Source organism: Mustela putorius, unplaced genomic scaffold, assembly GCF_011764305.1.
Source record: "Mustela putorius furo isolate JIRA1106 unplaced genomic scaffold, ASM1176430v1.1 tig00003901_pilon_pilon_pilon, whole genome shotgun sequence".
Taxonomy (NCBI): Eukaryota; Metazoa; Chordata; class Mammalia; order Carnivora; family Mustelidae; genus Mustela; species Mustela putorius.
The window spans coordinates 9,314,257-9,328,669 of NW_025422049.1; the positions used below are offsets into that span (position 1 = coordinate 9,314,257).

General features: G+C 37.9%; 1 protein-coding gene across 4 annotated transcripts in view; it reads right to left on the reverse strand.

The window, feature by feature from the left end:
* The window catches only part of WDR44 (WD repeat domain 44), an 86,123-nt gene that overhangs the window by 55,058 nt on the left and 16,652 nt on the right, over positions 1-14,413 (reverse strand). For all 4 annotated transcript variants that reach the window (XM_045068248.1, XM_045068247.1, XM_004762101.3 and 1 more), the window contains exon 2: positions 825-858. In XM_045068248.1, coding sequence (XP_044924183.1) covers positions 825-858 — 34 coding nt within the window. The remainder of the gene's footprint in view (positions 1-824; positions 859-14,413) is intronic.

A 14,413-nucleotide genomic window follows, 5' to 3' on the forward strand; every position in this document is an offset into this window, starting at 1 on the left:
TTCTATCGCTAAACATTACATTCTAAAGAATATATTCTTTCACGTGTTTTTGAACTTAATATAAATGGAATCTTACTGTATGTATCTTACTGTGACTTGTTTTTCCCCCACTTAACACTATGGTGCTGAAATTCATCTATGTCACTGTATATTACCAATTCATTCATATCTGCTGCTATAGAATATGCCATATGAACATATCACAATTTATAAAAGAGATCAGTATCCAATGTGTATAAATAGAAGGTAGGGACACTGGTACTAAAAAAATATATAGCATGTTTGAAATTATACATATATTATACACAGACATACTCAAACATACACATACAGTATATATTCTGTTTGATGGAAACAGTTTTGTTTCGTGATATTCTTGGACCTAAAATGGCTCTCACTTGCATAACATCTCAATATCAAACTCCTTTGCTTGGAAATAAAGCTAGGATTGATTTTTATATAGATTGATGATGCCAAGGCATGTGCCTATTAGAAATATACAATTGTTTTGGTTATTCCGCATATCTGTCACGCAAGAATTATTTTTTCAATTAACATACACATGTATTTTATAGTATTCTTCTATTCTAAAAATTATAAAACAAAATTAGTGGAAATCTAAAAATTAACAGTCCCTTCCTTATAGCACAATATTTGTTATTTCTAGAGTACCTAATAAAACCTAGTAAGACACAGGGACAATATTATTTACCAAAAAATAAGTAACAGCAAAAGCAAGAAAATGAAGATTTACATAAAATAGAAAAATGAATGAGAAGTGTACACTACTTGTAGAAATATAACTCTCAGAAAACACAACTTACCTTTAATGTTGAAATCCCAACCTTTCCTGGAGACCTGTACAGAAATAAAAGGAAGGAGGTGAATAGTGGAATCAAGAAAGGAAATACTTCTATACATTTATTCAAGAGAAGCCCACATAAAAAAAAATTTATATAGTTTGTGATTGAAAAAAGTCTTCTGTGCACATAGAAAATGTAGAAAACATAAAGAAGTAGAGAAGAAAATACAAGTGACCCATAATCCTACAATCTAAAGATTTGAGTATATACCTTTTCTCTTCCCAGGTACTTATGATGTTTAACACTATAATAAGTATCCTTGGAAATAAAATTCTGTGCTCTTCCATGATAAATGTCTTTAAAGTAAATTTTCTATGGGTGCCTGGGTGGCTCAGTCGGTTCAGCTCCCAACTCTTGATTTCAGCTTGGGTCATGATCTCAGGTTTGTGAGATCAAGACCACAGTAGGGCTCCACATTGGGCATGGAGCCTGCTTAAGAGTCTCTCTCTCCCTCTCCCTTCACCCCCCCCCATGTCATGTGTATTTTCTCTCTAAAAGTAAGTAAATCTTAAAACAAAACCCAAAACAAACAAACAAAAACCCCAGTAGCTATATAAAATAATGTGCACCATGTAACTGTAGTACCTGGACAATATAATTCCATATTAACAAAGGACAATTTCCAGAAATGAAAAATATATTCCTAATTATTTGGCTTCCTGGGCAAACCTATACTGCTATGTAACAAAATTCTCTTTATCCAGAGGTGATTAGGACCAAGGCCATTATGATTTTTAAAAAAAGGAAAAAAGAGCGGTGCTTGGGTGGCTCAGTAGGTTAAGCCTTGGACTCTTGATCTGATCTCACGATGGTGAGATCAAGCCCCACATTCGGCTCTACCCTCCATGGAGAGTCTGCTTTTCTCCTTTTCCCTCTACCCCCCCATTCAAGCACACAGTCTCTCAAATAAATAAATCTTAAAAAAAGAAAAAAGATTCCACACAAAGGATGTCTAGAACAATATAAGTGCAATCAAAATTACAAAAATAAAAACAAAAACCTTGAAGGGGCTTGAATTTCTATGTGGCATATATTCTGTTTTTTTTTTAATTTTTTATTTTTTTAAATTTATTTTTTATTAAAGATTTTTATTTATTTATTTGACAGAGAGAGATCACAAGTAGGCAGAGAGGCAGGCAGAGAGAGAGGAGGAAGCAGGCTCCCCGCTGAGCAGAGAGCCCAATGCGGGGCTCGATCCCAGGACCCTGAGATCATGACCTGAGCCAAAGGCAGAGGCTTAACCCACTGAGCCACCCAGGCGCCGCTGTGGCATATATTCTGAATGTCAATTAGGAAAAAAAAAAAAATCACCCACCTCAGAGGTGTAGATGCAAAATGAAGTAAGATTAAAAAAAAAAAAACAAAAAAAACTGAAGCCCCGTATGAGGTAGAAAAGGGAAGAAAAAGAAAATCTACTTTCCCTATGGCCTTCACTTTGAGAAATCTAACCAGGTTTTTTAGCTGTCAAAGAAAAAAAAAATACACACAGAATGTGGAGCCACATTTATCTGTTATGTAACCAATTTCATAAAGAACGCTTTCTGGCCGTTTAGTCACAGGATCTAAATTATGGGCCAATTGTTGACACACATGGAAATAGTCCAGATTGGTTCTAACAGGACTTTACATATAGCGATGTACAAACTGTAAAGAGTAATTTATTACTTCCTTCTGAGAGCCAAGGGGACATAATGAAAAGAGCAAGAGCGTTCAAAAGCATATGGACTCTGCTTCAATAGTCTTTCTACCATTTACTCTACATGTGATCTTGATCAAATCATTTAATTTCTCCAAACCTCAATCTCCTCTGTAAAAGGGTAAAAGCACTCTATTTCACAGAACTTCTGTAAGGACTAAGTGAGAGCCATAGGGCACCCACAGTAAGTGGGAGTTTCTTTAGCAGCTTTAAACTGCTTCATCCAAACTCACAAATGATGAGCTTCAGCAAGTGCCTCCAAGATACTCTGGCAGTTTGTCAGCAGCGGGGAGCCCGAGTCCAGTTTTTGAACACAGAAAAGATACCCTAAAGGCTGTCAAACTCCAGCCCACTTACCAACAGGGAATATGAAAAAAATCAGATTATACTGAGCTGGTGATTAAAATGGATCTGGCTTACATTCTGTGATGCCATTAAACAAAAAACTAGTAACAAAAGACACTCATGTTTGAAACATTATTTTAAGTGTTATGAAGTTGTTATGGTCTTGGTAGGCAGTAAAACATTTCAGACTACTATACCTTCTTCTAGGCTAATCAAGCCTAAGATGGTCTTTACCAGGGTAGCCTGCAGGTAAGACCAGAATTCTTTTATGATACATTTTTTGGAACCATTTATAGAACATTGGCATCTAGTAAAAAGTGAAAGTAGTGGCATCTGGGTGGCTCAGTAGGTTGGGCCTCTGCCTTCGGCTAGGGTTGTGATCTTGGGGTCCTGGGATCAAGCCCCGAGTCGTGCTCTCTGCTCTGCGGGGAGCCTGCTTTCCCTCCCCTCTCTGCCTGCCTCTCTGTCTACTTGTGATCTCTGTCAAATAAATAAAATCTTAGCTAAAATGGTTTGTATTATGTGCCAAGTTTATAAAAGGACGATTAGTTTCAACCTAAGAAACAGTAAATCATTACTTAGTATTCCCACAGGAAGTGTTCCTAATGGGGCACTGTAATAATAATAATAAAACAATGGCCAACATTTATTAAGCATGTGCCCCAAACCTTGCTAAGACTTGACTTGTTCCAGCTTCTTTCGTCCTCACAACTTTCCTATGAGGTAGTTTTATTACCTTCCCTATTTTACACAACAAAACTTGAGGCTTGGGTCAGATGAGGTCATTTAAATTGCACTGCTAATAAATAGTTGGGCCAGAATTAGATCCCAGGCAGTTTGATGCTGAGAGCCCACGCTCTAAAATACTTCGCAATACTGCCTCCTTTCTGGGTAAGGTGTTAAGATGATGATTATGAAAATATCCTAATTGGTGTTATGAATGAACATCGAAGTAAAAGCAATTAGTGCTGCTTCTTGAGTTGGACCAGATTGATTAAGTCAAAAGCTCTGAATCCTAATGTGCCTTTTACAATTACAATTAACACCTAATTGATTTGGCACTGCTAGGGAATAAAATAATGAAACATTCTATATATAATATTTCAAGAGATGAAGGTTCTCTTTCAGTGCCAATTTTTTGAAAGTATTTTAATTATTTTTGAATTTCCATTTCAAAAGCTGTTTGTAAATAAGCACATCATGGGCTAAGTCTTGCCATTTCAGTAATCTTCCCCTTGAAAATACCTTCTTAAAGGATATAAAATTTTCCCTTTCTTACTGGAATTTCTGTTTTACAGTTTTGAATCTCTTTCCTCAATTTAAGTGGTCATTTTAATTGGTCACTTCTTACAGTTGGCCGTGTACCTATCTTTAAAAACTTCTCTCCCCATCCCCTTCTAATTTTTTTTAAAGATTTTATTTATTTTTGTGACAGAGAGAGAAAGTGAGCAAGTCCAAGCACAGGGAGTGGCAGGCAGTGGGAGAGGGAGAGGCAGGCTCCCCCTTGGGAGCAGGGAGCCCAAGCAGAGCTTAACGCCAGGAGTCCTGGGATGATGAGCTGCGCCAAAGGCAGATACTTAACTGACTAAGCCACCCAGGTACCCCATCCCCTCCTAATTTTTGCTTCTAATCCTCATTGAGAGGGGAAACCAGGTTTTCAAAACTGGAATTGTAAATCTAAAGGAAGAATCCAGAAATTCTGAGCGGGGGTCTCCCCATGAGAATTTTTGTACACGATTTTACTGTGGACTTTGTGGCACTTTTTTTGATTGTTCAGACTGCTTAAGTTATTACTTCTTATTTTCAGCTGTACTAGAGAATCCATTTCCAAAGAAGTGGCTGCCAGGTAAGGGAGGAGTCCGTAATCTTAAGTATCTCTGGACAATAGCTCAACTCAGCCTCTATTTCTCAGTCTCTAACTTCAAAGTAGAGATAACACTATACTATATCAAGGCGATTATGGGCCTAAACTATTCATCTTCAAGTTTGGGGACAGGAGAAATGGGTGTCTAGAGGTCAAGAAAATTAAGTTCTACTTTAGGTATTCCCAACAAACAGCTGCATGACCTTTAAGCAGGAGTTTTTTTTAGAGTTCCTGTAATTTTAGGATATTTTAAGACCGTTCATTAGCTTAGGAGAGAAGATGCTGATTTATATCATGATTAATGATCTAAATCTTATACCCTCAGATTTCCCTTAAACTTGAGATATACTGTAGGAAACAATGACATAATCCAACACACACATCCAGAAACGGCCAGTATTACTTTATACATCTAGTTAACTAGAAAAATATTCCTTCAAAATTTTGTAGACACTAAATATCATAAATTAGATTCATTGTTTTTACAGGTTAAGGTCAGTACCTTTTTCCCCAGGAAAAGTCTAAATGCCTACATAAAAGTAACTTTTACTGCACCCCACACAAGTGAAATCTTAAAGAAATTCTAAAATGGGGCACCTGGCTGACTTGGTCAGTAGAGCAAGGACTTTTTTTTTTTTTTTTAAGATTTTATTTATTTATTTGACAGAGAGAAATCACAAGTAGATGGAAAGGCAGGCAGAGAGAGAGAGAGAGAGAAGGAAGCAGGCTCCCTGCTGAGCAGAGAGCCCCATGCGGGACTCGATCCCAGGACCCTGAGATCATGACCTGAGCCACCCAGGCGCCCCTAGAGCAAGGACTTTAAGTCTTTGAGTCCTGAATCCAAGACCCACACTGGGTATGGAGCCTGCTTAAAAAAAACCAAACCAAACCAAACCAAACTCCAAATAGGTAGACATACTTATGTATTGGTAGTATACCCCTCCTTAAATAAAACCTAACAAACCAAAATGAGAGCTTCAAAAGTTCATTTTTTCATTTGAAAAGTTTTATCATAGGGTAATTTTATTTATTTTTATTTTTTTCAAAGACTTTTTTATTCATTTGACACAGAGATAGAGTACAAGTATGCGGAGTGGCAGGCAGGGGGAGAGGGAGAAGCAGGCTCCGCTGAGTAGAGAATCTGATGCAGGGCTCAATCCCGGGACCCTGGGATCATGACCTGAGCCAAAGGCAGATGCTTAACTGACTGAGCCACTCAGGTGCCCCAACAGAGTATTTTTAAATGAAATATTTTCAACATATTTAAATATCTGATTGACAAAGTTTAATTTAAATAATAAATGTGTTTCTTATAAAGTTGAACAAAAACATAAAAGCTAAACTTCCTTGACTACCTAATAGCATAAGTAAAACTTCAAACATACTAATAATACTAGTTACAAAGAAAGAAAATCTTTGAGTTTGCAAGTTTCTGAAATTGAAGACAATATCTACCAATGACACTATTAAATTTAAACATGAAAAACAAGCAATTTCTAAAATAGCTTTATAATAAAGGCTGTTGTAAAAAAAAAAATACTGGTATTCTACTAAAAAAAAACCCCACAGGGCTTACAGATCAAACATTAAAATTATTTTTACTGTGGCTTCCACTTGGGTTTTGAATAAAAATAAAATTATCAAACTAGAACTTCAGTAATTTTCAATACAGAGAGAGTATCTCAAGTCATTAAACCCTTTTTAAAAAGATTTTATTTGAGAGAAAGTGAGAGTGAACGAGATCACAGAGGGAGAGGAGGAGGGAGAAGCAAACTCACTGCTGAGCAGGGAGTCCAGCACAGGGCTTCATCCTAGGACCCCTGGATCATGACCTGAGCCAAAGGTAGATACTTAATGTACTGAGCCACCCAGGCACCCCTCATTATATTTTGTTTTGTATAAGAAAGTTATTTTTATGTACTTACTATGTTGAGCTTACACTAACAAAGTTCATGTTTGTATATAAAATAAATGTGACAGATGGTTTCTCTAAGTCCCTATCCATTTAGCATTTTAATTATAGTTTTCCTTTTGCAGCTAGGGTATTTGTGTTTAGAACAATTCATTTTAATGTCTGCACAATATTCATTATTTTTTTAATTTACATGGCTTCAAAACATTGCCTTGGTGATTGTGCAAGACAATACAGGAGTTACTTTTCTTTTATAAACTCTGACCTGATCCAGCGATAGCCTATACATACCTTCAGCACAATTTCATTAGAATAATAAGGTCACACTTCCTGTGCCCAGTCACTAGACTTGGATCTGAGGACAATAACTGCAACTTACCTAAAAATTGCTCACCAAGTGTACATGGGAAGCACAATGTCCAATCCTTTATAAGCTCTGACACAATAATACTGCATTCAATACAATTTCAGTGAAAGCTTAACAAATATGCAAGCAAACAACACTTTGTTAATCCTCCTAGATACCTTGACTTTGTAACTCGCTAAACCTGACTCTAGTAACTGTAAGAACATACTCATTTACTTTGGAAAAACAAAATCAGTCTTATAGAAAATGCAGAGCAGCAGGCTATTTTTAAGAGATGTGGATGCAACATAACTGTGGGTTTTCTGTCACAGGGCACAGAAGTGCATATACCTATCTATTGATGTTGCCTGGCGTTAAAGAAATTTATAGTAATTCTTTTCAAAATCCTAATAAGTAAACAGAACAAAACCAAACCCTGAAATCCTAAAAGGATTTTTTTTTAAAGGGAAGAATAATTTTTTTGAAGATTTTATTTATTTGAGAGAGCGAGCGGGCAAGCAAGCAGGGTTCGGAGCAGAGGAAGAGGGAGCAGAATCCCCACTAAGCACGGAGTCCAACACGGGGCTCAATCTCCCAACCCTGAGATCATGACCTGAGCCTAAATCAGACGCTTAGCCAATCGAGCCACTCAGGTACCATGGGAAAAATAATTTTTTAAAAGTGTCTGAAGGAAGTTTAAGAACCATTTATACTAATGATCTCATTTCATATGTGAGGAAAATGAGGCTAAATAAGGAGACATTAACCCATTCATTTAACATTTACCTACTGTTTACCATGTACCAGCACAGTGCTAAGCCCTGGGTGTAAAACAATGAACAAAGCCAACATGATCCCAACCACTGTAGAGCTTAACCTAAGATCAAAGGCCTAGTTAGGACTAGGACACAAGCCTCTTTGCTGATTCTAACAACCCATGCAGCCTGTGAACTTACCCTAATAATTCTAAAAACCATGGTTTCACATGGGTATGTAGCCAACCAAGTAGAACTGGCCACTTATTACAGCTTTGATAATCCAAAGTGCCACCACAAATTGCCTGGGGAAGACACGGGGGGCCCAGAGACTGAGAAGGCAACATAACATCAATTTGGAAGTTGAAGGGCTAGAAGTTTATAACATGAGCTAGAACCAAGAGGTAGGCCTTTTAGTCCTGGATCTGCTAGTAACAATGTGACTGACCATAAAAACATATTCTGGGGGAGTTTTTCCAACTTTCAATTACGGCCATTTCAAACATATACAAAATTGGATAATATTATGAACCCACATGTACAATATATTGACCATGTTCAATAATGATACCAATACTCTTCCCCCACACCCCTGCCAGATTATTCTGAAGCAAATCCCAGAAACTGTTTTATTTTTACCCAGACAAATGTTATGTATCTAAAAGAGACTTCTATTTAAACATAACACCACAGGGGCACCTGGGTGGCTCAGTTGGTTTGGTGACTGCCTTCGACTCAGATCATGATTGGTCCTGGGATGGAGTCCCACATCTGGCTCCTGGCTCAACAGGGAGCCTGCTTCTCCTTTCCCTCTCCCTCTACCTGCTACTCTGCCTGCTTGCGCTCACTCTGTCTCTCTCTCTGTCTCTCTCTCTGTCAAATAAATAAATAATTCTTTAAAAAAACATATTAAAAAATAAAACATAACCACAATACTATTATCAAATTTAACAATACTCTAGTATACAGTTACGAATTCATATTACCCAGATTGTCTCAATTAGTTTTTACAGTTGGTTTCTTTCAATTAATATCCAAATAAGGTCCATGTGTTATAATCAATTGATACGTCTCTCTCAATCAGTAGGGTCCCCTTCAATCTCTTATTTCTTGCAGTTCATGTATTGGAAGAAATAGGTTATTCATCCTGAAGAGGATTCTCAGGGCAGTTAAACTACTCTTTATGATACCATAATGAGGAGTACATGTCATACATTTGTCCAAACCTGTAGCATGTCTAACACCAAGGGTGAGCCCTCAAGTAAACTATGGACTTTGGGTGATTATGATGTGTCAATGCAGATTCCTCAATTGTAACAAGTGTACCACTCTGGTAAGGTATGCTGATAATGTGGGAGGTTACGCCTGTGTGAGTGGGAGGAGGTAAATGGGGAATCTCTGTACCTTCCTCTCAATTTTGCTGTGAACCTATAACTGCTCTTTAAAAAAAAAGGTCTTAAATCAACCAATCAAACAACAACAAAAAAAGAAACTACGCTGTTCATCCTGTAGAAATTCTTATGGTCTGAATTTTGTTGACTGCATTTCCACAATGTCATATCATAAAACATATTTTAAAGGAAAATATGCAGGGGGCGCCTGGGTGGCTCAGTGGGTTAAAGCCTCTGCCTTCAGCTCCTGTCATGATCCCAGGGTCCTGGGATCGAGCCCCACGATGGGCTCTCTGCAGGGCGGGGAGCCTGCTTCCTCCTCTCTTTCTCTGCCCGCCTCTCTGCCTACTTGTGATCTCTGTCAAATAAATAAATAAAATCTTTAAAAAAATAAAGGAAAACATGCAGAAGAAATTGGAAGGAGGAAACGGGTACTTGTCCAAAGAAAACTGCAAACACCTGTAAGAACAATATCACAAAGACTGATGCTCAAAATGTGCTAGGATTTAAAAAAAAAAAACAGACACAAATTTTAATTTATATTCAGAACAAGAACAAGAAAAGGTACAGGTCTGCTTATATGTATAGACAAATAGTATAATGTAAAAGGCTGCCTTAATTCTTCTTCTTTTTCCAATCAAGATTACTGACAGTCAAACCAGAAAAAGAAAAGCAAAACTGCAGAATGAGAAATTTGATCCCAAAGCATTCAAGGAGATAAAAGTACCTAGATAATCTAAATGAGTTCAGTTTTCCTGTCCCAGACAAATTATACCCTAGCATACCCCCAAGAATTTACACAGCTTACTTCCTTATCTAAAACCTTTAAAGAATCAAGAGTCTGGAAGAAGAAAATGAGAAAAACACTAGATAGTCAACATTGGAAAGCAAGTAGATGCTAAAAACTATAAACAGAGTCAATTCTAAGCAAAATTCTTCATTTAATCCAAAATTAAATGGATTAAGGGCCCTAGGTGTGGGTAAAAGATAATTAAGAGTCAGTAAGCATTCACAGAAAGCCAATCATATGAGATTAACCTAATTTCCTTTTCTGATAGGGTTACTGGCCTACAATATAAAGGAATACCCTATACATACAAAAAAATCTGGATTTAAGCACTAAATCCCTTTTCTTAAAAAAGAGATTTTAAGGGCATCTGGGTGGCTCAGTCCTTAAGCATCTGCCTCTGGCCTAGGTCATGATCCCAAAATCCTGGGATAAAGCCCTGCATCAGGTTCCCTGCTTGGTGGGCAGCCTGCTTCTCCCTTTCCCACTCCCCCTGCTTGTGTTCCCTATCTCGCTATATCTCTCTGTCAAATAAATAAAATCTTGAAATAAATAAATAAATAAATAAATGTTTTATTTTTAAGTAATCTCTATATCCAATGTGGGGCTCAAACCCATAACCCTGAGATCAAAAGTCACATGCTTGACCCACTGAGCCAGCCATGATAGACAGCAAAGAGATGTAGGCTAGAATACACTTAGGTAGGTTTGTAACTGGTTAAACATTACTCAAGGTATGCTGATTAACGAATCAATGAAAAATCATAAGGAACTATTAAATAATTTCTCCTGTGCTCTGTCTTCCTTCCTTTTTTTTTTTTTTTTTTAAAGTAATCTTGACACCCGATGTGTGGCTTGAATTTACAACCCTGAGATCAAGAGTCTCATGCTCTACCAACTGAGCCAGCCAGGCACTCCATCCTATTTTATTCTTATTAATGTCTTGAACGTGGACACTGAGGGCCTATCTACCAAATTTACAGATGACACAAAGTGAGGGATAAGGAATATACTAGCTGACAAGGCCCCAAAATATTTTATAACACATTAGAACAATAAACCAAATCTTAAAAGACTGCAGCGTAGTAGGGATAATGGTAAAATGAATCATTGGGGAGATGTGATTTAAGAGCAAACCAGGTAAAAACATTTAGGTATCAGGTCATGATCTCAGGGTCATATCAAGCCCTGCATCAGGCTCTGCACTCAGCGGGGAGTCTGCTTGAGATTCTCTCTCCCTCTCCCTCCGCCCACCCACTCTACTCTCTTTCTCCCTCTGTAAAATAAATAAATAAATAAATAAATAAGAATATTGTGTACAATTGGGATACCACAATTTAAGAGAAACACTGATGAAACAGAACATATTTGAAAAAGAGAAACAATTTAGTGAATGTTCTAGAAACCAAGCAGAATTATACATAAAACTAAAGATGCTAACCTGGAGAAGATAAGGAAGGAAATGAATGACTCTACTTTTTGGATCTGGAATTTATTTTGGAAAGTACAGGCAGTGAAACTCTGCATATAGTCTAATTTTCTCACTGAAACATATTCTAAACTCTTACTTTATTTTTGATATGTACAAAAAAGTACATGTAGCATATGCATGTAATTCTGAAGCATAACAAATACAATGAACAATGATTCCCCATGTCACCTGAGAACAAGAATAGCATCAAGACCAGTACAGCTACTGTGTTGCTCTATCTGCTGCCTTTCCCTCTGAGGAAACCACTAGCCCAGATTTGATTTATTGTTCCCTTACTTTATCATTTAAAAATGTAAGGTATCGGGGCGACTGGGTGGCTCAGTGGGTTAAGCCTCTGCCTTCGGCTCGGGTCATGATCCCAGAGTCCTGGGATCCAGCCTGGCATCAGGCTCTCTGCTCAGCGGGGAGCCTGCTTCCCCCTCCCTCTCTGCCGCCTCTCTGCCTGCTTGTGATCTCTCTCTGTCAAGTAAATAAACAAAATCTTAAAAAAAAAAAAAAAAGTAAGGTATCCCTAAACAATACATTTTTGTTTCTGAGCTTTGTTTTCACTGATGCACTTCCAAAGAAAAAAGTGTTAGATTCAAAATTAAACACTGCACTCAAAAATGTTAGTATTCCTGTTAGAGTGAAGGCTACCTTTATCATTGCATACTCTAGTTGTATTTAAATCTCACAACTGTGCCCATAACCACCAGTCATCTTCTGCTTCTCTCCCACCAAGGGCTGCCAGATTTAGCAACTACAAATATAGGCTGTCCAGTTAAATTCCAATTTCAGATAAATAACAAATACATTTTTGGTATATTGACCTAAAACTGGAATTTCACTGGCAGTCCTATATTTTATTTGGTGACTCTACTCCACACCCAAGTTAATTAAGTGGACAACTAATCCTATGATCTGTTAGTGTGTGGTAAAGGGAAAAAGTGGGAGGAATTGAATGGTCACTATCATTGCATAAATATTCATCGAAGTATTCAATAGTGTTCACTGACCAGAAAAAAAGAAAAAAAAACCTTGCACATGTGTGAATTTAAAGCTTTCCCACAATGCATTCAGTGCATATGCCCAAAAGCAAATACTACTGTATATATGTAGTTAAGTACGTTTTTCAAAAGTGCTCAGCAAAGAGTACGAAGGCATATTAATAGCTTAATTATTTTGGCTTAGATTATCGCCTTCCCCAAAAATCAAAAAAATAAATAAATAAATAAGATGGCTACTATAACAAATTGACAAAACCTCTAGATATGCAAATTGACTTATAACCATTATTTAAAGATATTTATATCATTTTGAAGCTGTTCTCAGTCAACATGCTCAAAGTGAGGGTAACCTATATAGTTCGAATAAACATCAACAGCCAACTTTCTAGATCAGTATCAGTTAAAATTATGTTGCCATTTAAAAGGGATCCAGGGGCGCCTGGGTGGCTCAGTGGGTTAAAAGGGATCCAAGTGGCACCTAGATGGCTAAGTAGGTGGAGCATATGACTCTTGATCTTGGGGTTTTGAGTTCAAGCCCCACAATTGGGTATAAAGATTACTTAATTAACTAAAACCCTTAAAAATAAATAAATAAGGGGCACCTGAATGGCTCAGTTAGTTAAGTGTCCAACTCTTGATTTTGGCCCAGGTCGTGATCTCAGGTTTGTGAGATTAAGCCCTGCTTGGGCTTGGTGCTGGGCATGGAGACTGCTTAAGATTCTCTCAGGGCGCCTGGGTGGCTCAATCCGTAGGCATCTGCCTTTAACTCAGGTTATGATCCACTCAGCAGGGAATCTGCTTCTCCCTCTGCAGCTTCCTCCTGTTCATGCCCTCTCTCTCTCCCTCTCTCCCAAATAAATAAAATCTTTTTAAAAAGGGGGGGATTCAATTATTGTATATACAATATCTTTTTAGGACACTCTTCATTTTTTTAAAAAAGATTTTACCTATTTATTTGACAGACAGAGATCACAAGTAGGCAGAGAAGCAGGCAGAGAGAGCGGGGGAAGCAGGCTCCCCGCCAAGCAGAGAACCCGATGCGGGGCTTGACCCCGGGACCCTGGGATCATGACCTGAGCTGAATTTGAAGGCAGAGGCTTTAACCCACTGAGCTACCCAGGCACCCCAGGACACTCTTCATTTTATAAAAAGGATACTAGAAATATTTCAGATACATTATTTGTCAACCAAAAAATTTTTTTTGCAGTCTTCTGCAATATGAAGGATTTGCTTCCCAAGTCTGTCATTACATAATCTCAAAATCCTTCCATAACCACAAGCACTAATAGCCCCTAGATTTGAATGGCAATCAATACAAGTGTGTATTAAGAACCTTTATAGATTAAATTCCCCAAATAGAAGCTAGTTGCATGTACTGTTTTGCCTGGCTTACTGCAAAACCCACGTTTTGAAATCAGGTATTGACCTGTGTGATTATAGATAGGAGTCTTGGTTTTTCAGAGCTTCAGCAAGTGGTTTCTCTCCAGGCAATCACTGGATCACCTTTTCCAATTTTTTTTGAAAGACTTTATTTATTTGACAGACAGAGACCACAAGTAGGCAGAGAGGCAGGCAGAGAGGGGAAGGGAAGCAGGCTCCCTGAGGAGCAGAGCGCCTGATGCAGGCTCTCAATCCCAGGACCCTGGGATTATGACCTGAGCCGAAGGCAGAGGCTTTAACACACTGAGCCACCAAGGCGCCCCACTTTTTCCAATTTTAAACTTAAATCTTCATCACTCACAGGCTATGGCTTTATGGTAATCAGGCCTTAAAATCATGGTGCAAGTGCTTAAGTCTGTTTTAGAAAAGAATACTGCATTTATGTGGTTTCAAAAAACCAGATCCCACAAACCACCCTACCTCTAGTTTCTCATCCTTTAGTTATAGATCATGCCTTTGGGCTTGCTGTTCCTCTACCTCTTACCTGAGGGTTATCTGAAAAGCAAACAAACACAATCTGTAAGCCTTCTGACAAT